The sequence below is a fragment of the Oncorhynchus kisutch genome, linkage group LG20 (assembly GCF_002021735.2).
Source record: "Oncorhynchus kisutch isolate 150728-3 linkage group LG20, Okis_V2, whole genome shotgun sequence".
Classification (NCBI taxonomy): domain Eukaryota; kingdom Metazoa; phylum Chordata; class Actinopteri; order Salmoniformes; family Salmonidae; genus Oncorhynchus; species Oncorhynchus kisutch.
Window position 1 is genome coordinate 36,845,565 of NC_034193.2, and position 26,775 is coordinate 36,872,339.

Below are 26,775 nucleotides of genomic sequence, written 5' to 3' on the forward strand. Positions count from 1 at the left end.
AAAGTCTGGGGCGGTGTGTCACAGCATCATCAGACTGAGCTTGTTGTCATTGCAGACAGTCTCAACACTGTGTATTACAGGGAAGACATCCTCCTCCCTCACATGGTACACTTCCTGCAGGCTCATCCTGACATGACCCTCCAGCATGACAATGCCACCATCCATACTGCTCATTCGGTGCATGATTTCCTGCAAGACAGGAATATCAGTGTTCTGCCATGGTCAGCGAAGAGCCCAGATCTCAATCCCATTGAGCACATCTGGGACCTGTTGGATCGGAGGGTGAGAGCTAGGGCCAATCCCCCCAGAAATGTCCGGGAAATTGCAGGTGCCTTGGTGGAAGTGTGGGGTAAAATGTTACAGCAAGAACTGGCAAATCTGGTGCAGTCCATGAGGAGGAGATGCACTGCAGTACTTAATGCAGTTGGTGGCCACACCAGATACTGACTGTTACTTTTGATACTTTTGACCCCCCCCCTTGTTCAGGGACACATTATTCCATTTCTGTTAGTCACATTTCTTTGGAACTGGTTCAGTTTATGTCTCAGTTGTTGAATCTTGTTCATACAAATATTTACACGTTAAGTTTGCTGAAAATAAACACAGTTGACAATGAGTACATTTCTTTTTTTGCTGAGTATATATATATATATATATATATATATATATATACAGTTGAAGTCGGAAATTTACATACACCTTAGCCAAATACATTTAAACTCCGTTTTTCACAATTCCTGGAATTGAATCCTAATAAAAATCCCCTGTCTTAGGTCAGTTAGGATCACCACTTTATTTTAAGAATGTGAAATGTCAGAAAAATAGAGTGATTTATTTCAGCTTGTATTTCCTTCACAATCCCAGTGGGTCAGAAGTTTAGATACACTCAATATTTGGTAGCATTGCCTTTAAATTGTTTGACTTGGGTCAAACATTTCAGGTAGCCTTCCAAAAGCTTCCCACAATAAGTTGGGTGAATTTTGTCCCAGTCCTCCTGACAGAGCTGGTGTAACTGAGTCAGGTTTGTAGGCCTTCTTGCACGCACACGCCTTTTCAGTTCTGCCCACACATTTTCTATGGGATTGAGGTCAGGGCTTTGTGATGGCCACTCCAACACCTTGCCTTTGTTGTCCTTAAAAGCCATTTCCCATTTGTGACCAAGCTTTAACTTCATGACTGATGTCTTGAGATTTTGCTTCAATATATCCACATAATTTTCCTGCCTCATGATGCCATCTATTTTGGGAAATGTACCAGTCCCTCTTGCAGCAATGCACCCGCACAACATGATGCTTCCACCCCCGTGCTTCACGGTTGGGAGGGTGTTCTTTGGCTTGCAAGCCTCCCCCTTTTTCCTCCAAACATAACAATGGTCATTATGGCCAAACAGTTCTATTTCAGACCAGAGGACATTCCTCCAAAAAATACAATCTTTGTCCCCATGCACAGTTGCAAACCGTAGTCTGGCTTTTTTATGCGGTTTTGGAGCAGTGGCTTCTTCCTTGCTGAGGGACCTTTCAGGTTATGCTGATATAGGACTTGTTTTACTATGGGATATAGATCATTTCCGCCAGCATCTTCACAAGGTCATTTGCTGCTGTTCTGTGATTGATTTGCATTTTTCGCACCAAAGTACGTTCATCTCTAGGAGACAGAACGCATCTCCTTCCTGCGCGGTATGCCGGCTGTGTGATCCCATGGTGTTTATACTTGCGTACTATTGTTTATACAGATGAACGTGGTACCTTCAGCCGTTTGGAAATTGCTCCCAAGGATGAACCAGACTTGTGGAGGTCTACAATTTTTTTCTGAGGTCTTGGCTGATTTCTTTTGATTTTCCCATGAAGTCAAGCAAGGAGGCACTGTGTTTGAAGGTAGGCCTTGAAATACATCCACAGATACACCTCCAATTGACGCACATTATGTCAATTAGCCTATCAGAAGCTTTTAAAGCCATGACATCATTTTATGGAATTTTCCAAGCTGTTTAAAGGCACAGTCAATTTAGTGTATGTAAACTTCTGACCCACTGGAATTGTGATACAGTGAATTATAAGTTAAATAATCTGTCTGTAAACAATTGTTGGAAAAATTACTTGTGTCATGCACAAAGTAGATGTCCTAACCGACTTGCCAAAACTATAGGTTGTTCCCAAGAAATTTGTGGAGTGGTTGAAGTTAACTGTTGGAATGTCTGTCTATTTCGCCAAATATCTCGCAATGTGTATATTTAGATGTTTTAAAATAGAACACCATTTTAATAATGAGAATCTCCTCTTTATAATTATGTAAGGCTGGGCAGCGTACTCCGTTGTCATCAGACTCTAGCCCCAAAATACCTTTTTCCCTTGGAATGCTGAGCACCCCCCATCGTTTTCCTATGGAGAGGCATGCTGGTATATTTCGCCAAATATCTTGCAATGTGTATATTTTGATTTTTTTTTCAAGTCGAACACCATTTTAGTCAGGATAATCTCCTCTTTCTAATTACATAAGGTTGGGCAGCATACTCTGATGTCATCCATTGCTAGACCAGAAATAGTCAGAAGTTGCCATTTTTTTCCCTACTTCCTCATTATGCAGACATAAGCACACTTGGTACCATCAAGGTGCGGATGTGCACTTCCTAAATAAGTTGTTATTTTTCAGTTTCATCCTAAAAACAGATTATAGTGGTAAAATTAAAAAGGATACATTTTTTTGTGCCATTTAGGCGATTAATTTGCTATGGGCTCGCGCTAGTGTTCCAGTTTAGCCTACGTTATTTTGCCATTTTTCAGCCTTAGGTGAATTTGGATTTATTCTATTGTCCAGCCTACTCCAGTACAGACCAGAAATAGAAGTCTCATCAGGACATCAACAAATACAGGTACTGTTACTGTTAGATAGCTGCTACTCGCTACTTAACCATCACATATGGGTTGTCCTGAATCAAGCAGAAGTTAGCTAGCTTACTTAACTATGTTAGTAGTAGGTAGCCACTCCTAAATCCTAACATACTGTAACTAACAAACTGTTGTCTAGCATACTCACTTAGCTAGCTAGCTAGCTTGTGGGCAGCCCATCTGATACAGTGTTGCTAGCTAACTAGCCTAGCTGTCCAACGATTGTTAGCTGTCCAACGATTTCTGTCTGACTATGTCTCCCCAATGCCATGATTATCCCCATCATTGCTGGTGATGCTCATGACATGTCTAACTAGCTAAATGATTAAATGTTCAAATGTTTGTTTTTTTACCTAACCATGACCAGTAGGCTGTGTATGACATTTTGTTCAACTCGTGGTCTCTCTTATGTTTGTTTGACAACTGTGGTGATGCAGCGTCTGATCTGAGTGTCCCAATGCCACTGCAGCATCAAGATGCTGATACTCAATGGGAGGTTCCAGCACTGACTGATCACAGCTAAGTGTCAAGAGAACCAGTCAACAAGCCCACCTGCCACAAACAAACCCAATGTGGTGGTGCAGAGCCGTTGACCCACACCATCGTGAAGAATGACACTAGCTCTGTGTTGTATACTGGCCTTCCTCTTAGTGTTTTCTTTGACGATGTAGCATTTCTGCAGCAATTTGACACAAATGCATATCACTGATCGAATACTGATAACCTTGATGAAGCTGAATCTATTCCAGGGTGATCTTGCTGAACGCTTTGCTGTGTCCCAGGGAGTTGGGAGCAGAGTCCTTTCCTACTGGATTGGCACAATGGAAGATCACATGAGGATCTACATTCCATGGAGGCCGAGGGAGATAATCCAGAAAAAATGCCTCAGTGCTTCAAAGAGAAGTTCCCCAACACCACTTGCATCATCAATTGCTATAAAAACACTCTTCAGATAGCACATATTATCGATTCCAGAGGGAGGTCATACAGCCACTATTATTCCAGCAATACTCTACAGTATTTGGTTGTCTTTGCTCCATGTGAACTCATTATGTTCATTTCTCTTGCATATAGAGGCAGATGCAGTGACCAGTTCATCAACCAAAACTCTGGCTTCCTGGAATTAGGCCTTCGCAATGAAGTTATGGCACTTGCTTCACCATCTGAGATCTGCTGTATGAGGAAGATAAACCATGCCATACTGTAGCAGCCTTCACTCAGAAAGGAGGCCAGCTGTCTGATGAGGATGGCTAATGTGCGTATACATGTTGAGAGAGTTCAGACCACACAAGGTGTTATAAATCCTCTCCCAGACTGTTCCCATCAATCTGAAATGTAACTTTATACATTATAATTTAATCCACATGAGATATATATATATATATATAGTTTCCTGTTAAATCTGAATCATTTTAATGTTCCTACATTTGAAATGTACTGTAACTTTGCCTGTTGCTGATAATTACAGGCATCCACTAGGTGCCGCTATCATGCCTTCTTAAATCTATTTAAAATAGATTTTCTTCAACACCAAAATGTCTAACAGACCAAGAGGGAAGACAACTGTTTATCAAGTGCCACACTTTTGTTCATTTGTGCCCTTGAACAACAAACCCAGAATCAAGCTGAAAACACATTTCAAACCCTTAGACATGCCTCCTCATCCTTAATTTCAAAATGTTAAGTATAAAAGAAAATGTCAAAGTGGAATTGTGTTTTTATTAACACCATAATTTGCCAAGAGCAAGATGAGTTACGGTATGCTTAGATAAGTTCATGAAGTGCCATATGAGAAGGAAAAAGCTATAAGGTACAATATAATATTCATAAATCATAAGGAGTTAAACATGTCTGAAGAGAGCTGTACAAGGCAAGACATAAAAAACACCAAGAAGAATTATGCAAATATAATCAGGTTAATGTGCACATGAAGAGAACTATGCAAGACAAAAACACCAAGAGTTCTGCTTAGATATTAAGGTAGATCTGACAGTGAGGTTTACAAGACACCAAGGAAAAAAAAATCACTATTTACAAACAAATTATTAGGCCCCGAGCCTTGATACCACATAAATTAACATATTTGGAGCATAGATTTAGTCTACCTGACTGGAACTCATATAATATCCTTGACAGCATATCTGTGAAATAGTATGCCTTTAGTTTAGAGATGACATCAGCACAGAACTTCGCATCAAAAGGCACATCAATAACAACCTGCTCAAATGGAGCCCAGGGGCCTGTTGCACAAAAGTAGAATTAAGACATCCGGGATAAATGACTCAGCTGAGCTCAATGAAGCCAAAACATGTGCGTCCAGGCTTAATTGGTTGCACAAAGACCAAGCCAGGATGAGCAGACACGGATTCATTAAGCCAGGTGAAACCAATCCTGGATAGGTGCGCGCTCACGGCTCACTCAAATAGACCCCGCCACAGATTAACTGATTTACCATGGCAACTAGAGCCGCGTACTTTTCCCCGTCGGAAGCACAAATCCTCATGGAGGCATACGAGGAGGTAAAAGATATAATTAAGAAGAAAGGCAACACCGCCACAGTGATAAAGCAAAGAGAAAAAGCGTGGCAAAGTATTGCAGACCGCCTGAATGCGTAAGTAGTGCACAATTACACTCACCGCTCCGCTGAAACATCACAATTACAATTCAAATATTTAATTCACATCTCCAAAAATGCAGTTGTACTGTAATTATGAAACGGTTAAATTTTTTATTGAAATGCACTGCAGATATGAGTGAAATTGTGTAAAGTAACTCCATCACACTATAAAGTTATGATACATTTTTTGATATTTTTACTGAAAACAAGACAAAAATACCAAGTAATTTTTTGCAGTGTGACTCCATTAAATGTGTGTGTGTGTGTGTGTAGATTAAACATGAACGGGCCAAAACGGACATGGCAGCAGGTCAAAATCAAATACAAGAACATTCTGCAGAATGGTATGGTCCCTGACTAATATTTAACAAAGCACAAGCATATATTGTACCCAGAAGGTGCCTGCTCACACATTGTCTGTACTGTTTTAGCAGTGAAAAAGAATACCCACAGACAAGGCACGGGTGGTGGGTCACCAAAGGCTGACCTTACCCCAGCAGAGGACATGGCCTTGGAGCTAAATAAAGGCAGGCCCGTCTTAGAGGGGATCCCTGGGGGGAAAGAGACGAGCATAGGTTCCTCCCAAGATGCCACCCGCTTCATTCAAGGTATGTCCTTCCATCTCTACATGGGATACAACCACATTCATATTGAATCAATTTGGACTGTCTGACTTTGGTTTACCTATTGCCTTGCAGTGTCTGGCAGCACTGTGTTCCTGTTAGAGCCACCAGCACAAGCACCAGACGATGCTGATCCAGTGAGTACTCCATCAAAGGCATACTGTAGGCCTGGCATGTCTTGTCTACTAGCTTCAATATGAATCCGATTAAATGTGATAGGGTGAAGGCCCCAGTGCAGCAGCAACAGCACATGATGGAGACGATGATGAGGAGGAGACCATCTCTCTGGATTCCAGAAGGCATGAGGTATCATGTTAAGACTGTGAAAGTACTATTTACTCTACAATGGTGAGGAGTCCTCATCAAAATCAAAAAATCTAATTTCTTTTACAGGACCCAGATGCTATACAGTGGGAAAACCAGCCTGGCAACATAGTGCGTATTAATAAAAGGACACCACATCCTGCCAAATTCCAGCTGCGCTAATTGTATTGTGTTCACAGAGCTCACAAGCTATCAGAAAGTTGTATGGCAACCACCTCCGGCGCCAAATAGAACTGGCAGACATAGACATTCAGTACAAGAAGAAAAAGATGGAAAATCTTGCACTGGAGTTCGAAATAAAAAAGAGGACAATTAGGAAACTGGACCTTGAAATAAAAAAACTTGAGAGGGAGGTGAGATATGCCTTCAATGTACACTGTATGCTAACTGTAACACAAATGTATTAATCATTATTTTTCTTTCCTCCCCCAGCTCCAAGAAGATGACACAGCTCAAAATAAAAATTAGGTATATTCTCGTAAAGTCAAGTGAGCCATGACATATGAGCTCTTATTGTGAGCACACAGGACGGTGGCATCTTTCTAAGGTATTTTTTATTTTCCCAGCAATCAGTACAACCAAGTCATCGTTATAAGGCATCGCCCTCTTTTGCCCACCCCCCCAGCACCAGGTGTGGCCACTAGCCTATATGAAGGCCCAAAATTGTGTGTTCCTTTCTGCTCTGACAATGGCATGCCCATTCGTGCGAGATGTGGTGGATGAAGAAGCACTTGTGCTGAGGAGAGCCTTCAGGCGAGAAAGGGTCTTCAGGGACCGGTTGGACCCACTGGCCTTCCCTGATGACCATCTATATGAAAGATACAGGTTTTCTGCAGATGGCATCAGGTATCTATGCAGACTACTGGGTCCCAGGATTAAGCACCGCACTGCACGGAGCCATGCACTGAGTGTGGAGCAAATGGTTTGTGTGGCCTTGCGCTTTTTTGCTAGTGGAGCCTTCCTGTACTCAGTGGGGGATGCAGAACAGCTGAACAAGGCCACAATTTGCCGCACAATAAGGAGTGCGTGTCTGGCTATCAAAGCATTAGCAGATGTCTTCATCTCCTTCCCTGGCCACAGAAGACTCTGTGACATCAAAGAGGAGTTCTATAGGATTGCAGGTAAGAGGATCTACAAATTACAGGACAACTGTTAACACATAGTAGGATACTCATTACTTTGTGTGACAGGTTTCCCCAATGTCATTGGTGCAGTGGACTGCACACACATAAGGATAAAAGCCCCCTCAGGTGCCCATGAGGCCGATTTTGTGAATAGGAAATCCTTTCACAGCATTAATGTTCAGGTGAACATAACTTTTTGATATTGTCCATTGACGAACACTCTGCATTGCCAGTGATGTGCATTGATTGGTGTAATATTCCTCATCTTATGATTTCAGATGGTCTGCAATGCTGACTGTGTGATCAGCAATGTTGTGGCAAAATGGCCTGGCTCAGTCCATGACTCCAGAATCTTTCGGGCCTCTGAAATCTATCAGTGCCTATCACAAGGTAAGCCACACAACCCCTATTTATAACCATCATGGCTGTGTCAAGAATATCACTGTGTTTATGAGGTAGTAATGATGAGATTTTGTGTTGACAGGTGAATTCTCTGGTGTGTTGCTGGGAGACAGGGGGTATGGCTGCCAGCCTTTTCTCCTGACACCTTTCACAGACCCCCAGGAAGCACAGCAGGCCTACAACCATGCCCATGCCAGGACCAGGGCCAGAGTTGAAATGACCTTTGGCCTCCTGAAGGCACGCTTTCACTGCCTTCACAAATTAAGGGTCAGCCCTGTTAGGGCATGTGATATTACTGTGGCTTGTGCTGTCCTCTACAATGTGGCCTGCCTGAGGAAGGAGAGGGCCCCCAGAGTGCCACCAGCCATGGACTGGGACAATCCGGCAATCTTCCCTGATGACGACAGTGGTCGGCTGCTGAGGGACCAATATGTGTTGAATTATTTTAGTTAGTATGTGTGCTTTCAATTTTGGTTAAATATGTCCTGCGGTGGCAGAGGAATTTGGGGTTTTTTGCGTTCGTTTTTTGACGAATTTGGCCTCTTATGATGTTTGTGCGGTATACTGTGTGTAATACAAGGCTGCAGGGAGGCTACTGCATCCATTCATTTGTCTGTTCAGTTGATGTGTATGGATTTGTCCTGCATTTATTTTAGTGTGCAGACATGCAGGGTGTGTTATATACAGACCTTTGAATGTGCATGTATCATTTTGTATAATATGCTTGGATTCTGTGCTTTCCATCTTGTAGAGTCACTGTGACTTCAGTTTCGAAAGGAGCTGATGGTTTACCTGCTTTGTTTTGTCCTTATTCAATAAAGGAACATAATGTTACACATTGTGTTTTTATATTCATATGGAATGTGTATTTGTTTATATGACAGAGTACTAGGGCCACACTGAAGAAAAAGGATAAAGTCATAAATTTATGAGGCTGGTTCTTTCTGCAGAAAAGCTACATATTGTTTTTACAGTTTTGATACTTATGACAATGTGATACTTAATATTCTGGCACATCAGCATGTCTTTGTTTATGAAACCATACTGAAGTACAATTTCACGAAATGCCCCACATCTGTCATTTTAACAACTGTCCTCCTTTAAAACAACTGGTTACAATATTATGACTTGTGTTTTTTTCCCCTCTGTGGCCCTAATATTCTATCATTTTATATATAGCCTTATAGTCTATGGGAAACTGTAAATTATCTAATGATAGAAACATCTAAAAATCATTTTTTATCCAAAATCATTGAAATTAATGATCACAAACGTTTAAATAATAACAGTGGGTCTAGTTATGTGATAACAATGTATAGTGAGCAGTGAAATAACTATTGGTTTCCATTTGTGGTGACTGCTGACTGACATTAGGGATGAGATTAAATAGATCCTGGAATTTAGCCTGGTCTGGAGCAGGCTAGCTCCACAGAATAAATCTCCATGGTAATTTATACCATAACATATCCTCCTGCCCCCTATCCATCTTTAGTGCAACCGGATCAATTGAGCCAGGATCACCAAGATATCCTGGCTTAATCCCTTATCCTAGTTTTGTGCAACAGGCCCCAGATAGCAGTTTGCATCTTTTCAGTCATGTGCATAATATGCCCATTTGCACTTGCATGTAGTACCCAAAGGCTCCATTAGGTTGCAGCTGAGGAACCCCATCCACCAGCGTCACATCGGTGAGTTTGCCAGAGAACAGTTCAGTCATACTCACACTTTTTTTTATTGATACATTGATACAAATGTCACAGAACGCAAAACTGCAAGTTGAGGGGTTTATTTACTTCAATTGCACTGTATTTTATGAGATTTGTAGAATTCTGCAACTTCAAAAAGCTATTATTTGAATAGTCAATTACAGTACAGAACACTAGTTTACATGTTGTTCACAATTGACTAGTTTACGCAGTTCCCTTTAAATTAGTAGGTTTAGGTTATGTTGGTAATTTCCTATTTGATTGTAAAACTCAACTTGATTCTGTACCTACCTTATTGCAATTCGAGATTAGACTGATGTACTTACACAAGGAGCTATTGAAACCAACACAATGAGCCATTGAAACCAAGAATCGTGTGTGCATGTTGTAATAATTAACGTTATCAGTTCTGGTCTGTGATATGGTATCTTCACAACTAGCTATCTAAGTAACTAGCTAACATCAAACGTATGAGTCATAGAAAGGGCAAGTTATGATAAACAAAAAGCCAGTGAGCTAGCCAACATAGCCAGCAGCTGTGGAGGTATTGATATGAGTCTGTGCTTTTGTAGCTCCTCATCCCTGACCCATCCACACTGAGACACAAGACAAAATCATGTAAGCTGTTTTCGTAGGTAATATGTGGTCATTTTGTCATATCGACCTCCCACTTGAATAATCCGCAGATGTGGCACAGATTTGCCATTCAACTTTGAAAGGTGTCTTGTTATAATTGCACAACATTTTGAGCTAGCTAGCGTTCGCGAAACGTTAAGAACGCCACAACAGAAGTCCTCCACAAAACAGAACGTTCAGACATGATTTTGTTTCCGGGTTCTTAAATAAGGTGAATAGTGTTGTCAGGTTAGAACATGATGTTGAGGCCCATCACGGTACTCTTGATAATCACCAAGACACACCTGTTTCCGTTTGAAGAGGTTGATTGTAACGGTATTCTTGCGGTGAAGGAGAGGCGGACCAAAATGCAGCGTGGTTTCTATTCATGGTTCTTTAATAAAGAAAACTATACATGAATAGACTAACAAAACAATAAACGTGAGAAAACCTAAACAGCCCTATTTTATTTTTTATTTTTTATAAAAAATAATTTATTACCTTCAATACCATTCATTCTTTACAACTCATAATTTTCATACACACTCCAATAATGGTATTTTAAATTAACTAAACAAAAACCCCAAACAAAACCTCAGGGGAGCATCTTCCCTCCCCGTCACCCTACAAACTACCTTTCCCTATCTATCCCCTTACAAATCTAAATGACACCCAGCCCTAAACCCCCCTTCCACCTCTCCCGAGCAGCATGCTGCCCCCAGGGAGAACATAGCAGGAAGATGGAGGTAGCCACCATGTCCCTTTGGGTCCTCCCTGAGGAGGGCCTGGAATCCTCTCCTCTCCTCCCATTCCAAAACCAAGGGAGTCTTTGAGGTGCCTTGCTGAGGAGACGTTATCCATGTATCTCCCCAGAAAGGCCCTCACCTCTTCGTCCTTAACGTATGGGTTGTATATGTTGACAGTTACAACCCTAAAGTTGTTCCTCGCCAGGCTTGTTATTTCATAGTGGCTCATCGGCCTCTCACTGCTCAGGATATCATCTTGTTTCTCCTCTGTATGTAGTGCCACGTCGTATGCTCCCTCCAACGAGTTGCCTTGGAAACAAAACACGTCCTTCACCGTCAACTTTAGAATCCCCATCAATATAGTCCTTCCAAAAGTTTCCCGTCCTAAAGGCTCCAACTCCTTTTCCTTCCAAGCAAACCAAATCGTGTTGGCCAGCCCAATCCCAGGGACCGACCGTGTTGATGGATTTAGCACCATCTCCGCAAGGAGAATGGCGCACCCGGCTCACGTTCTCTTCTAAAACAAGGAAAAAATCAAATCCAAAGTGACTGAGCCTATCTTGTGACAACAAACACAGAGACAGGAACAATCACCCACAAAACCCAACACCAGACAGGCTACCTAAATATGGTTCCCAATCAGAGACAATGACTAACACCTGCCTCTGATTGAGAACCATATCAGGCCAAACATAGAAATAGACAAACTAGACATGTAACATAGAATGCCCACTCAGATCACACCCTGACCAAACAAAACATAGAAACATACAAAGCAAACTATGGTCAGGGTGTGACATTGATATGGTTTTGGTAATCTGAATGACTTGGAATTTTATTGTTGTGGTTCTATAAAACAAAGATATATACACATGTAAATAGCATTAGTTAAGGGTTATAACTGTGCAATGTACATACAGTGCCTTGCAAAAGTATTCAGCCCCCTTGAACTTTGCGACCTTTTGCCACATTTCAGGCTTCAAACATAAAGATATAAAACTGTATTTTTTGGTGAAGAATCAACAACAAGTGGGACACAATCATGAAGTGAAACGACATTTATTGGATATTTCAAACTTTTTTAACAAATCAAAACTGAAAAATTGGGCGTGCAAAATTATTCAGCCCCCTTAAGTTAATACTTTGTAGCGCCACCTTTTGCTGCGATTACAGCTGTAAGTCGTTTGGGGTATGTCTCTATCAGTTTTGCACATCGGGAGACTGAAATGTTTTCCCATTCCTCCTTGCAAAACAGCTCGAGCTCAGTGAGGTTGGATGGAGAGCATTTGTGAACAGCAGTTTTCAGTTCTTTCCACAGATTCTCGATTGGATTCAGGTCTGGACTTTGACTTGGCCATTCTAACACCTGGATATGTTTATTTTTGAACCATTCCATTGTAGATTTTGCTTTATGTTTTGGATCATTGTCTTGTTGGAAGACAAATCTCCATCCCAGTCTCAGGTCTTTTGCAGACTCCATCAGGTTTTCTTCCAGAATGGTTCTGTATATGGCTCCATCCATCTTCCCTTCCATTTGAACCATCTTCCCTGTCCCTGCTGAAGAAAAGCAGGCCCAAACCATGATGCTGCCACCACCATGTTTGACAGTGGGGATGGTGTGTTCAGGGTGATGGAGTGTGTTGCTTTTACGCCAAACATAACGTTTTGCATTGTTGCCAAAAAGTTCAATTTTGGTTTCATCTGACCAGAGCACCTTCTTCCACATGTTTGGTGTGTCTCCCAGGTGGCTTGTGGCAAACTTTAAACAACACTTTTTATGGATATCTTTAAGAAATGGCTTTCTTCTTGCCACTCTTCCATAAAGGCCAGATTTGTGCAATATACGACTGATTGTTGTCCTATGGACAGAGTCTCCCACCTCAGCTGTAGATCTCTGCAGTTCATCCAGAGTGATCATGGGCCTCTTGGCTGCATCTCTGATCAGTCTTCTCCTTGTATGAGCTGAAAGTTTAGAGGGACGGCCAGGTCTTGGTAGATTTGCAGTGGTCTGATACTCCTTCCATTTCAATATTATCGCTTGCACAGTGCTCCTTGGGATGTTTAAAGCTTGGGAAATCTTTTTGTATCCAAATCCGGCTTTAAACTTCTTCACAACAGTATCTCGGACCTGCCTGGTGTGTTCCTTGTTCTTCATGATGCTCTCTGCGCTTTTAACGGACCTCTGAGACTATCACAGTGCAGGTGCATTTATACGGAGACTTGATTACACACAGGTGGATTGTATTTATCATCATTAGTCATTTAGGTCAACATTGGATCATTCAGAGATCCTCACTGAACTTCTGGAGAGAGTTTGCTGCACTGAAAGTAAAGGGGCTGAATAATTTTGCACGCCCAATTTTTCAGTTTTTGATTTGTTAAAAAAGTTTGAAATATCCAATAAATGTCGTTCCACTTCATGATTGTGTCCCACTTGTTGTTGATTCTTCACCAAAAAAATACAGTTTTATATCTTTATGTTTGAAGCCTGAAATGTGGCAAAAGGTCGCAAAGTTCAAGGGGGCCGAATACTTTCGCAAGGCACTGTATGTGTATGTGTGTATGCATGTGTGTATGTGTATGTGTATATATATATATATATTTATTTATTTTTATTAAAAAAATAATAATAATGGGGGGAACGTTTAAATGAGCAAATCCTTGTTCTGATCTCCTGACCCACAGTATGTAAAGGTACGGCTGACTATGTCGGTTGCGGATGGTTTATTTTTTGACCGGCAGTGCTTAGCAATATAATCTTGAGGCTATATCTTGCTTATCTCTGGGATTGACCCAGGATGACGCTTAAATGCGCAATATGTTTAAGTTGCAATTTATTCTGTTTAGGTTTATTAGATGCCAACTGAACACTTTATTCGCGGGAGCCTCCTCAGTTCATATGTTAGTAGAAGTTCTAGGATAGTGAGAGGTGAACGTATAGTTGGGATTTTATTTTTGTTTTACCTCTTGTTCGAGGTTGCGCCGTGCTTTTTTGGCATCGGCCAGACAATGTGTTTATTATTTTTATTTTTCCTTTTTTTTCTCCTGTTTGTGCATGCCTGTTAAATATGGGTTGATGGGAGGGGGTAAGTGTTGGGGAAATTAGGGGAACAGGGTGGGAAGTAAAGGTGCTTGCAGGGTGGGAGGGGTGGGTTGGATACTGCTCGGGTGTAGGTGCTACATATGCTGATCGTGATGGTTTGGTGCGCTTTCTTAACTTTTTATCAAGTTACATGGTATGCAGGCCACCATAGGAACTACAAACGAGAGGAGGGCGGGGCTTACATTCACTTCCTGGAATGTCAAGGGTTTAAACGAACCAATTAAGAGGGGCAAGGTCCTAGCCCACCTGAAAGCACTCTCGTCTGATATTATATTTTTGCAAGAAACCCATCTGAAGAATAACTCTCATAGCAGACTTAAGTGTAGGTGGGTGGGGCAAGTGTATCACTCTAACTTCTCTGCCAAAACGAGAGGCACAGCGATTCTGGTACGGAAAGGAATTCCCTTTCTACATAAAACCCCCCTTGCGGATAAAGAGGGTCGGTATGTGATCGTAATAGGAGAAATCCACTCTACCTCATTAACTCTACTAAATATCTATGGGCCAAACATTGATAACCCCTCTTTTTTCAAAAGAGTCCTTGCCCTGATTCCAGATATCCCCCATACTAACCTGGTCATTGGAGGGGACCTTAACTGTGTGCTAGACCAGTATTTGGATAGATCCTCTACCCGGCGAACCCCTACCTCCTATTCAAGCAAATACTTGAATACCTACATAAAAAAATTGAACTTATTTGATATATGGAGGATCGCTAACCCTACGGGTAGGGAATACTCCTTTTACTCTCATGTTCACAATGTTTACACTCGAATTGACTACTTTTTGTTGGATGCTAGACTACTCCCCTATACCTGTAATGTGAGGTATCATGATATTATAATCTCGGACCACAGTCCACTCACCTTCTCCCTGAGATTGGGTGACATTGTACCAAAGGAGAGGGTCTGGAGGTTGAATCCTCAGCTCCTCACAGAACCAACATTCTGTGAATATCTTAAAGACCAAATTACATTTTTCTTTGATACCAACGACAACACAGAGACCTCCCCAGCATTATTGTGGGAAACACTGAAGGCTTATCTGAGAGGCTGTATCATCTCCTTTCAGGCTGCCAGGAGTAGGCGAAACAGAGGAAAACTGGAAGAACTGGAGGGACAAATTCACTTACTGGATAGGGAGAATGCTAGCCACCCATCTATGGAGAAACATAAAAAAATTACCTCTTTAAAATTAGAATATAATCAGATTCTCTCAGATAAAATTGCTAAATCTTTTCTCTATGCCACGCAAAAATATTTTGAGTTTGGTGACAAACCACACAAATTACTCGCCAGACAACTTCGAAAAAATGTGAGTGACCGAATGATTCACAAAGTTAAATCTGAATCTGGGGAATTACTCTCTTCCCCCAAAGACATCAATGACAGATTCCGGCAGTTTTATGAGACTCTATATACATCTAAAGCGGATCCTAACCCCTTAATTATGCAAACATTTTTGGAGGACTGTAAATCTTCCTGCCCTGAACCAACTTCCCGAATAAGGAAATATATCTTGATGAAATTCGAGAGACAATTCAATCTCTAAAGAATCTCTAAAGAGTGGCAAGGCCCAGGCCCAGATGGATACCTTGGTGAATTCTATAAAACATTCAGCAACATGCTCTCTCCCTACCTGCACAAAATGTTGGTTCAGGCCAATGAGGATGGAGCTCTCCCTTCTACTTTGGACGAAGCGTTCATTACAGATATACATAAGAAGGGTAAAGATCCAGAAGAGGTAGGGTCATACAGACCAATATCTCTCCTTAATACAGACCAAAAGATTTTAGCAAAAACTCTGGCTAACAGGCTTAGCACTTTAATTGGCAAATTGGTCCATTCGGATCAGACCGGCTTTATCCTTAACAGAAACTCGTTCTTCAATCTCAGGCGCCTCTTCAATATTATGTATTCTCAGAGGTTACCCAACGTGGACCTTGCCGTCATATCTCTTGACGCCGAAAAGGCCTTTGACCAAGTTGAGTGGCCCTATCTATTCAAGCTCCTACAGAAATGTAATATTGGAGATGAGTTCATAAATTGGATCCAGCTTTTATATAGGAACCCCTGTGCCAGAATACTCACTAACCAATCATTGTCGCCCCGATTTAACCTTAACAGGGGGATAAGGCAGGGTTGTGCGCTGTCGCCTATGCTCTTCGCCCTAATTATCGAACCCCTCGCTCAGACGATTAGATCTCATGCAGCAGTACACGGCTATAATACTAAAGATACACTAAATAAGATTTCCCTATACGCAGATGACATCCTCCTCTATGTAACAGAACCCCAGGCTAGTATCCCAGCTATTCTTGATGTGATCAATTTGTTTGGTACCTTCTCGGGATATATAATAAATTGGAACAAAAGTGAATTAATGCCCATACGGTTGCAAAACACCTCCTGGCTAGAACATCTCCCATTTCCCATCTTCATAAAAATGTACCTACCTAGGAATTGTAGTTACCAAACAATACTCCTTACTATTTAAAGAGAATTTCCCCTCTCTGATACAAAAACTCAAAGCAAACATACTATTTTGGAGAACTCTCCCAATTTCTCTGCTCGGAAGAATTAATGCCATTAAAATGGTCTTCCTCCCACAACTGCTCTACCTATATCAGAACGTTTACGTTAGCCTAGGCCTACTCTTCTGACAACAGATAAAATAAAAATGACCTTGTCTTGAATGCAACCATGTAATCTAGGCCTATGAAAAAGGGTTCCTGGCTAAAAGGAATCCAGCTTTTAGCAAATTGTTAAAGGTATTTTCTTTTCTCTTAATTCTCCTAACCTGCCTAATTATCCTAACCTGCCGCCGCAATTCTCCTAATCTGCTACGAAATATCAAATATGACGTTAATTTTACAAAAGCTGGATCCCTTCTAGCCATGACCATGAAAAGGGGAGACGCAAATTGTACAATACGACGTCCGTATACTCCAGTGGTTATCAGTTATTCATATTCATATTGGGTTATCAATCATTTGTTGAGAACTGTATTCATAAGTTGGGGGGAAATGTATGGACATTACAGTATAGGACAAAGGCCTCAATGGCATAGGACAACCTGCTGTGTTGACTATTTGTTGTTCAATCCCAACCATAGATTTGATCTTTATATGACACTAAAACACCTGAATAAATTAAACACAACCAAACAATAAGTGGTGGAAAAAGTACTCAAAATTCATACTTGAGTAAAAGTAAAGATACCTTAATAGAAAATGACTCAAGTAAAAGTGAAAGTCAACCAGTAAAATACTACTTTAGTAAAATACTAAATAAAATATTAAATATACTTAAGTATCAAAAGTAAATGGAATTGCTAAAATGTACTTAAATATCAAAAGTAAAAGTATTAATAATTTAAAATTCCTTATATTATGCAAACCAGACAGCACAACAAAACCAAGTCAAGACCGAGATTGGGAGGGGGACAAGGGGTCAGAGACCAAGTCAAGACTGAGACCAGAAAAGTGTGAGTCCAATTCAAGACCATGATTGTAATTGTGTCAAATCCCCACCATAATAAGAGATCAAAATGTCCAGTATTTCTGCGTTCTTGAGTCTTCCTATAGATTTTTCTGATTTTCATTCTCAAAATCACAACTTCATTTTTATAGAAAAAAAATGTGATGGTCTAAGTCCACAACAATGTTTAAACCATATCAATCTGATTGGGTGGGCCTGGCTCCCCTGTGTCCACCCAGGCCCATCCATATCTATGCCTCTGATGCAAACAGCGAATCATGATATTTGCGCATCACAAATAGCCTACAAACCTACACTTCAGACTAAACTTTTTCAATACCTGGTTTGCATACCCATTGTTGCCTTAGTTAGCATTTACTGGTAGATATTATAAGTTCAAATGTCTTTCCTACCCTACCAGCTACCGATGTCAGTCTTCTGTAAGCTGCTCCATGCCAAAACCAGTTGAGAGCTGCACAATCTTGCTGCATGCAGATGATCTTCCGCTGAAACTAGGCTATGTGTATGGTGCCCATGTGAATATATTTCACGTGCTTTGCGGTTGTGTAAGGTATTTTGTGTATGATTTCTCAATACTACATAAATTGTGTCGTATACCTTCACAACACTACTTTGATACACTTCAGTAGGGATTAACAAGTGAGTATACTTAATATCCACTGAAAAAGTGAGTATACTGTTTACACCGGGGTTTTCCATCCACTATATCACTGGCCCTGTGTTTTACATAAAGTCCACTCTCCTACATGAGTGCACTGGTATTACGGTAGCTGTCCTTTCAGAATCACAAACCTGTCGCACACTGACGGTCAATAGGTTCGCCACTGTGCAAACATGTCTATAATAGATAAGGGCTGTGAAGATATTAATGTTTCAAGAAAGGAGTGTATATATTTGGCCTGGTGAAGCGGTTTTATGCACTGCCTGAATGGAAGTTGATAATTATGAGTTTTTTAATCCGCTGGACTCGGCTGGTCTCTGGAAGAAATGACTGAGTCCTCACTGTCCAAGACCGAGTACAAATGTATCCGAGACAAGACCAAGACACTCAATATGTGGTCTTGAGATTGGACTCGGTCTCGAGTACTTCAACACTGCCAGAAGAAGTGATATTCTAACATCAGGTGCGCTTTTCATTTGTTTATGTACTGCTGTAAATTCACCAGCTGACCTCTATCAAGACACCTCGACTAGATTCCCACTGTGAGGATGAGCAACGCTGCAGCAACACCAGTTAATACTTCCACTGCGTTGTCCTTTTCCAGATATGAAAGGAAACATCTCTCAGTTGTACGAGATGGTTGTTATATGCTGTTCTTTGGTCAATCTGAACGATTCTGTTGTGCCATTTGAGTAGAGCACCTTCACCTTGTCGTCATGACAAAGCAGACTATTGTTTTTGATATTGTAAACATACTGTACTTTGATAATAGGGTGAAATGAAAAGTATTTTGTAATCTCTGCTTTGCAGAAAATAAACATCTTATATCCCAACCATTTTCTTTCTTTACAATTTAAACACATTTACCATAGACAATATAATTGTTGTGGTAGTCTTAGGCAAACCATCATTATCATCTTAAATGTTTTATTTATTTCACCTTTATTTAATTAACAAGGTAGGCTAGTTGAGAACAAGTTCTCATTTACAACTATGATCTGGCCAAGATAAAGCAAAGCCGTGCGAAACAAACAACACAGAGTTACACATGGAATAAACAAACACAGTCAATAATACAACAGAGAAAGTCTATATACAGTTTGTGCAAATAAGGTAAGATAAGGGAGGTAGGCAATAAATAGGCCATAGTGGCAAAGTATTTACAATATAGCAATTAAACCCTGGAGTGATAGATGTGCAGAAGATGAATGTGCAAGTAGAGATACTGGGGTGCAAAGGAGCAAAATAAATCAATAAATAACAGTATGGGGATGAGGTAGTTGGATGGGCTATTTACAGATGGGCTATGTGCAGTGATCTGTGAGCTGCTCTGACAGCTGGTGCTTAAAGTTAGTGAGGGAGATATGAGTCTCCAGCTTCAGTGTGTGCCACTCAGACCTTCTTGGAGAAAAGTATCTGGCATTGAACGTGGTGGGAGTAGTTGTGTGTATATTTAAAGCTAAGGACCCTATCATCTCTTGCTTTCAGACCTAGATTACAAGGGTTGGATTTGCACCAAAAAATGTATTATCAGCACAAGGCATGTACAAAATCTAGTATAATGATTAGCCTCATATACATTGTCTACTGGTGTCACGTTCGTTGTATGGATGAGACCAAGGCGCAGCGTGATGTGAATACATCTTCTATTTTAATGAAACGAAGAACACTTCAACAAACGAACATGCCGCTATATAGTATAAGTGCAGACACATGCAACTAATACATAGACAATCACCCACGAAATACCCAAGGAATATGGCTGCCTAAATATGGTTCCCAATCAGAGACAAAGATAAACAGCTGCCTCTAATTGAGAACCAATCTAGGCAACCATAGACATACTAAACACCTAGACTAGCAAACAACCCCATAAACATACAAAAACCCTAGACAGGTGCAAAAAACACCCCTTGTCACACCCTGACCTAACTAAAATAATAAAGAAAACAAAGATAACTAAGGTCAGGGCGTGACAATTGGAATCGTTTTTAAATAACAATATGTAAGCAGTGTGGGAGTTAAGGTATTCTCTGCTTCAGATTCACAATGTAAAGGGGTGCATTGCAAATGCCCATAAGGCTTAAAGGCGCTCCATGGTCAATCCGTGGTCTGCATTGGCCGTTCAGCATTTACGGTTGATACGTCCTCTGCAGAAGTCAGGACATTCATAGTTCTTGCTTTTCGCAGAGCAGCGCAGCCCTGTTGTGAAGGAAGTTGTCAGGGAAGTTTTTGTTTATACAGGACCTCCCGCCCCCACCTATTGTCAATGAATCATGTCAGTGCGGAGCCCTCTGTATTGTTACAAAAGGGGTTGAGAGGCGTACGGCGAAGCGGTACGGAACTCAATTTGGGCTCTTGGTGCCTCCCGAGGCTTCGAAATTGCATCACAACATCTACACCGCGCCTCAAGCATAAATTGTCTCTAATGCCATCATACTGTAGGCCGGTGGTTCCCAACTCCGGTCGTCGAGTACCCCAACAATACAGTTTCATCTTAGCCCATTGACAAACACACCTGATTCAACTTCTCAACTAATCATCAGGCCCTCAATTAGTTGAATCAAGTATGTTTGTCTGGGGCTACAACAACGATCTGTGCTGTTGTGGGTATTCAAGGACTGGAGTTGGAAACCACTGCTGTGGGCCTATGGCTGCATTGGCGTTGCATGCCATTATCATCTGCAAAATAGGTTCACATGGCTTGATATCCTGAAAAAAATAGTGACAATCAAATTAAACTAATTGGAGAGCTTATGACTGAACAAAAAGATCATGTTCATTTGAGAATATAACACAAAAACACAGACAAATTAGAGACAGATTCCCTTCCCCTTTTTATTGCAGGATTGTGATCTGTGATTAATCAACCTCAACACTAGTTAATCTTGAAAAAATGTTAAATTAACAATTAAAACAAGTTTAAACACTTAATTTCAAAGAATCAACATAATTTCAAAGTGTACAAGTAAGCTAACTCAAATGTAAAGGTTAGACATGTTAGTAACAAGTAGGCTTTTATTACTAAAAAGTCTGATAAAAAGAACATTCTTATCTAGACCAATATCAAAAACAAGGATGTGGGGAATGTATTACGTCTGGCATTCATAAGAGCACACAGTGTAAACATTTTTTTTGTAATTTTTGTTACATTGGTGTGATGAACCTGTGTGTGCTTGCTTAGCAGCTTAGCATCCTCCCTCTCTGCATACAACCCAAGGTGTACAACAACTCGAACCAGGGCCCCATGGCCGGCCATAGCCTTTTGGGGGCCCTAAGCGAGATATTAAGTTTTATACAAATATATATATATATAATTTTTGCAGTTTTAAAACACATTTCATACAATTCTCCTCATTTTGCCATGGGGCAGAGGGAACATTTTGCAGTTTTAAATGAATTTCATGCAATTCTACTTATTTTGCCATGGGGCTGTCACGTCCTGGCCTTAGTATTTTGTTTTCTTTATTATTGTGGTTAGGCCAGGGTGTGACATGGGTGATTATGTGTTTGTCTTGTCTAGGCGTTTTTGTAGATTGATGGGATTGTGTTCTGTGTAGTATTCTAGGTAAGTCTATGGTTGCCTAGAGTGGTTCTCAATCAGAGGCAGGTGTTTATCGTTGTCTCTGATTGGGAACCATATTTAGGCAGCCATATTCTTTGGGTATTTCGTGTGTGATTGTTTCCTGTCTCTGTGTTTTGCACCAGTTAGGACTGTTTCGGTTTTTCCCACGGTTTCTTGTTTTGTATATTGTTCACATTTTCATCTTTATTAAAGATGTTCAACCATAACCACGCTGCCTTTTGGTCCTCCTCTCCTTCCCAGGAAGAAATCCGTAACAGGGGCGGAGAGTCAATTTCGCTGTTTTAAAGCATATTTCCTGCAATTCTCCACAATTTGTAATTGGTTGGAGGGAAGTTTTTGCAGTGTTTCGTGCAATTCTAAAATTCTAAAGCTCACAAGAAATAGCAAGCATTTTTGAAGCCGTCTGTTTCAGATACAAGTTTTAGGTGTGGTTTTTTCTCTCTTTAATTTATGCTTTGGTCACAGGTACAAGTCAACAACTGTATTTGGATATGTGTGAACAGAATATGAGCTTCTAAATATGACATATTCATTGGAAGTTTATAGTGTCCAATTAAACTTAAACGTTGCTTCAAGTCTGTTAGTGGCACCACATCTGTGTGAGACAAAACCATAGAGTGGGCATAAAGTTCAAATCTGTGGTAGAAGCTGTCCACCGTCTGGCCTGGATACAATTGTTAAAGGCCCAGTGCAGTCAAAATCCTGATTTCCCTGTGTTTTAAACACACTGAGGTTGGAATAATACTGTGAAATTGTGAAAATTATGATAATGCCCTTTTAGTGTAAGAGCTGTTTAAAAAAAGAGCCTGAAATTTCAGCCTGTTTTGGTGGGGTGGAATTTTGGCCTGCCTGGTGACATCACCAGGTAGTAAATGAGTTAATAGACCAATAAGAAAGAGTTCCACATTTCTCTGCTAATAACAGTTCGTTTTCAGTTTTCCCCTCCCCAGTCAGACCACTTCCAGAAAGTCCTAGCAAAATTCTTGCTTGAGAAATTGCTCTTTGCTAAGAAGCTATTTTTGTTCATTTTTGACCATTTTTATTAAAAGCAATCACAGTAAGGTACTTTTTTTATTGAATCCATGTCACGGTTGTCGTACTAACATTCGGACCAAAGAGCAGCGTGAAATCGGTTTGACATTTTATTAGAAGTGAACCGCACAAAAAAAACTATAAAGCGCCAACGACATGTGAAGCTATGGAGTGCTCACAGGCAACTACACATAAACAAGATCCCACAAAACACAGTGGGGAAATGGCTGCATAAATATGATCCCCTATCAGAGACAACGATAAACAGCTGCCTCTGATTGGGAACCATACCAGGCCAACATAGAAATAAAACAACCTAGATTACCCACCCTAGTCACACCCTAACCAAAATAGAGAATAAAAAGGCTCTCTATGGTCAGGGCGGGACAATCCAAAACATACAATATACTTGCAGTGCTCAGCAACTACACCACACCAGTCATCCAACAGACTCCCATTCAGAGCGACACACAGAAGTATCCAGGGTCAATGCCCTGCTCAAGGGCATGCCGACAGATCTCCCACAAGGCCAAACACGGGGACCCGAACCCTCCAAGATCCCCCACAGTTCCCCAATAGCTGCCCCTCAACCATCTGAGACCCCTTCCACAGTCCCCGACCCCAAGAAAAAATAATAACAACAAATATTTGACAAAAAGCCCTAAGAACCCCCCACCAATGCACCAACAACCAAGAAAATTGACTAAAGAGAAAAAAGAAAACAACATTGCAAAAAAAACAAAGGACATCAAGGACAACTACAATCATAACAGCAAGGCCAACTGTATATGTTTGAGTGCATGTCTGGCACTATTTACGTGTGTGTGTGTATGTGTGTATTTGAATGAGAGTATGTGTATACGCATGTGGACAAACACCTGCACGGCATCAGTCTCAGGCACACCGGCATTAGCTGTAAAAACACTGCCCCTCAGTGTCATTCAAACTTACTTTATATTAAGTTTTATTTCAACTTTATTTTTCAAATTTTTATATGATGTTTTCTCAATAATACCATTACCTAATAACTGTGTGACAATGCCGACTAATACACCTGTTGACCTAGAAATTGGTTTGACCTAGAAAGTCTGATGGCAGAACATAAAACATCTTGATAAACTGGCAATGTTGATCAATCATATGAATTTAGATTCTCAGATGACTCTATTTTCTAATCTAGACCAATATCAAAAACAAGGACGTGGGGAATGTGTTATGTCTGGCTGGCATTCATAAGAGCATACAGGTAGTTCCTCCCATTTTCAGTCCGTTTTCTATACTATAAATAGGAATATCCTTTGAGGATGTGTCCATAGCATTAGTGCTTACTCCAAGTGAAACTACGAAATGGAGCTGCAGACATGGCTCCTGATGGTCTTTACGTGCTGCTATGCTGTGCCAGAAGGTAAGACTGAAATCTTGGAGATGGCCCAAAATACTATCATGAATTGTTGAATAATTACATGTGTTTCAGTAGTACTTACTGTATTTACTATACTAATAGGATTGCAAAATTCCCTGTAATTTTCCTAAGTTCTACAAATTTTCAAACACTACATTTTGAAAGTGTCCTCCCTTTGCAACTCTAATAACGAATCTTATTCTAATTGTAACAGACATGTCAGGGAAGCAAATCATTTTCCCAGTGAAGTCAAACACCGCCTATGTCAAGATAACCCCTGACATGAACAAAATCTTCTTTGCTGTGACTGTCTGCGTTCGATTTTTCACCGACTACCAGACAAAGGAGCTGACCATTTTCTCATTGGCCACGCCTTCTCATGCTGATGGTTTTGTAATCTTCAGGGGAGATGGGGGAAATTACAGGGTGTACATTGGGGACCAAGGTATCTATTTCTGGGGATTGCCAGACAAAATGAACGAGTGGAACTCTGTTTGTGGGACGTGGGATGCCAGTACAGGATTGACTCAACTGTGGGTGAATGGGAAGCCAAGTGCAAGGAAAGCGCTCCAAGCCGGCAGCTCCATCTCTGGTACTCCCAGTATTATTTTAGGTCAGGACCAAGATGCATACGTTGATGGGTTTGATGTGTATGACTCCTTTTACGGACATGAGACTGATGTCCACATGTGGGACAGAGTGCTCTCCCCATGTGAGATCCAAAGCTACATGAAGGGGGAGGTGTTATCTCCAGGGAATGTGGTAAACTGGAACGCACTAAAATACACAAGGCATGACTATGTGGTTGTTGAGAGGATGCAGAACCTGACCTGTTAAACATTTGACCTCAAGAATCACAAACAGATCATTTCAAATCATGCTTACATTTGTATACGATCATGTGTCTGTTATGCGTGGGAATAGTGTGGAACAGATTTCCAAAATTAAAATCACTTGGAGCTGATTTCCTGGTGGTTTTACAGTCGTTTATGTCCAACAATGAAAATGAAAACAAGAAAAGTGTTGGGGGAGGAATAAAACCACCCAGGGGCCAAATTTGGCCTGCGTGCCACCAGCTGGGGAATCCTGCTGTAGGGGGTTGTATCAATTATGTATTAAAACACTAGATTGTTGATTATAAAATTAGATTTGATATGTATTGGCCATCGAGAGACTTTAAAGCCACTGTCCCCCATATTGGTACTTCTCAGGAGCAGTCCTCCATAGGAATGAAAGGAATGCTACATGATTTCAAATTAAGGGCAAAATTACATATATTTAAGCATTTATTTGTTGTAGAGTGAACGGTAACATTCGTATTCTCAAAAAATTATACTTTAAGGAAAAACTATTTTTGTTTTGTTTGTTCATATAATACAATTGAAAAGTATGCATTGAGGTGTCTGTTATGTAATATGCTTGACAAAGTGTTGGAGGGGTACAAAAATGGTGACAGTCACTTCAAAATAGCGCCACCTGTCAGTCATCTAATGTTTATATGCACCATTGGTTTGTATGTGTGCTAGAGCAGATGGATGTTATGGCTCCCTGCGTGGAGGCCACGTCAAGCAGTGTTCGGAATAAAGAACCAAAAAGGATGTAGCTGTGCCTGCCCACTTATAATTATTGATATCACAATGCCAAATTACTTTCTCATTTTAATAAAATCTCAATAGTAAATACAATGAAAATGTACAACCACGTCTTTATTAATTGTTTGTGTTTCCATGACAGCCTAATTTTTGACACCACAGTAAAGCAGACAGAGGGCTTTTTACTCTATCACCCTTCCTCCAGAAAGGGCAGGTGTAGAAGAGAGCATGTTGATGGGCATGGACAGAGAGTCATAGGATTTATCATGACCACTGTGGTCTGCACACTCCTGACCAGGGGGACCATGCTGTACAGAACTGTCTACCCCTCCAATACCTCCTAAAGCCCCACTGAAGCAGAGTTGGATGGAGTTTGTGGTCAACACCCTGGGAGTGACAGGGTGGATGATGTCCATACTGGCAATTATTCTGTTTCCCCATTACATTGGGGTTGTAGCTTTGTCCATCACCTCCATCACCAGCATCCTTGGGCCAAGTGCACTGAATACCTCAAGTGGAATTTGTCCATAGACAAGGTGACGGTCATTGGCTGGAACATTTCTCATCCTGGCCAGTACCGCTCATCTGATCTTTGTCTTCTTGGTTGCTCTTGATGTAAACTCGAAAGCCAAAAACTACCAAATCATGAATCATCTTGGTGTTTTTTCTGAATGCAATAGGTGGGCCCCTGTCCTGCTCCTGATAGTAGGGACCATACTCCTGGTTAGAGCAGAACAAGCCAGACTCTCCTATTCACTCAACCTCTCTCTAACAGCTCTGTACAGCGACTGTCATTTGCTGTTACGTAAACAGTGTTGGCAGAGCCATCATCAACATTTATTTAGGGAGTTTCCTCC

The 26,775-nt window shown here is 40.9% G+C and overlaps 1 protein-coding gene across 1 annotated transcript; it reads left to right on the forward strand.

Moving 5' to 3' along the window:
- The first annotated feature begins 24,193 nt into the window (after positions 1-24,193).
- LOC109875509 (C-reactive protein-like) lies at positions 24,194-26,011 on the forward strand. The gene is made up of 2 exons (XM_020467836.2): positions 24,194-24,329; positions 24,541-26,011. The coding sequence occupies exons 1-2, from the start codon at positions 24,272-24,274 to the stop codon at positions 25,161-25,163; spliced, it is 681 nt and encodes a 226-aa protein (XP_020323425.1). The 5' UTR covers positions 24,194-24,271; the 3' UTR covers positions 25,164-26,011.
- Positions 26,012-26,775: the final 764 nt, after the last annotated feature.

Coding starts and splice junctions, on each gene's coding strand:
- LOC109875509 (XM_020467836.2), top strand. CDS start 24,272: ATGGAGCTGCAGACATGGCTCCTGATGGTCTTTACGTGCTGCTATGCT. Junction 24,330..24,540: donor CTGCTATGCTGTGCCAGAAG/GTAAGACTGAAA, acceptor TAATTGTAACAG/ACATGTCAGGGAAGCAAATC.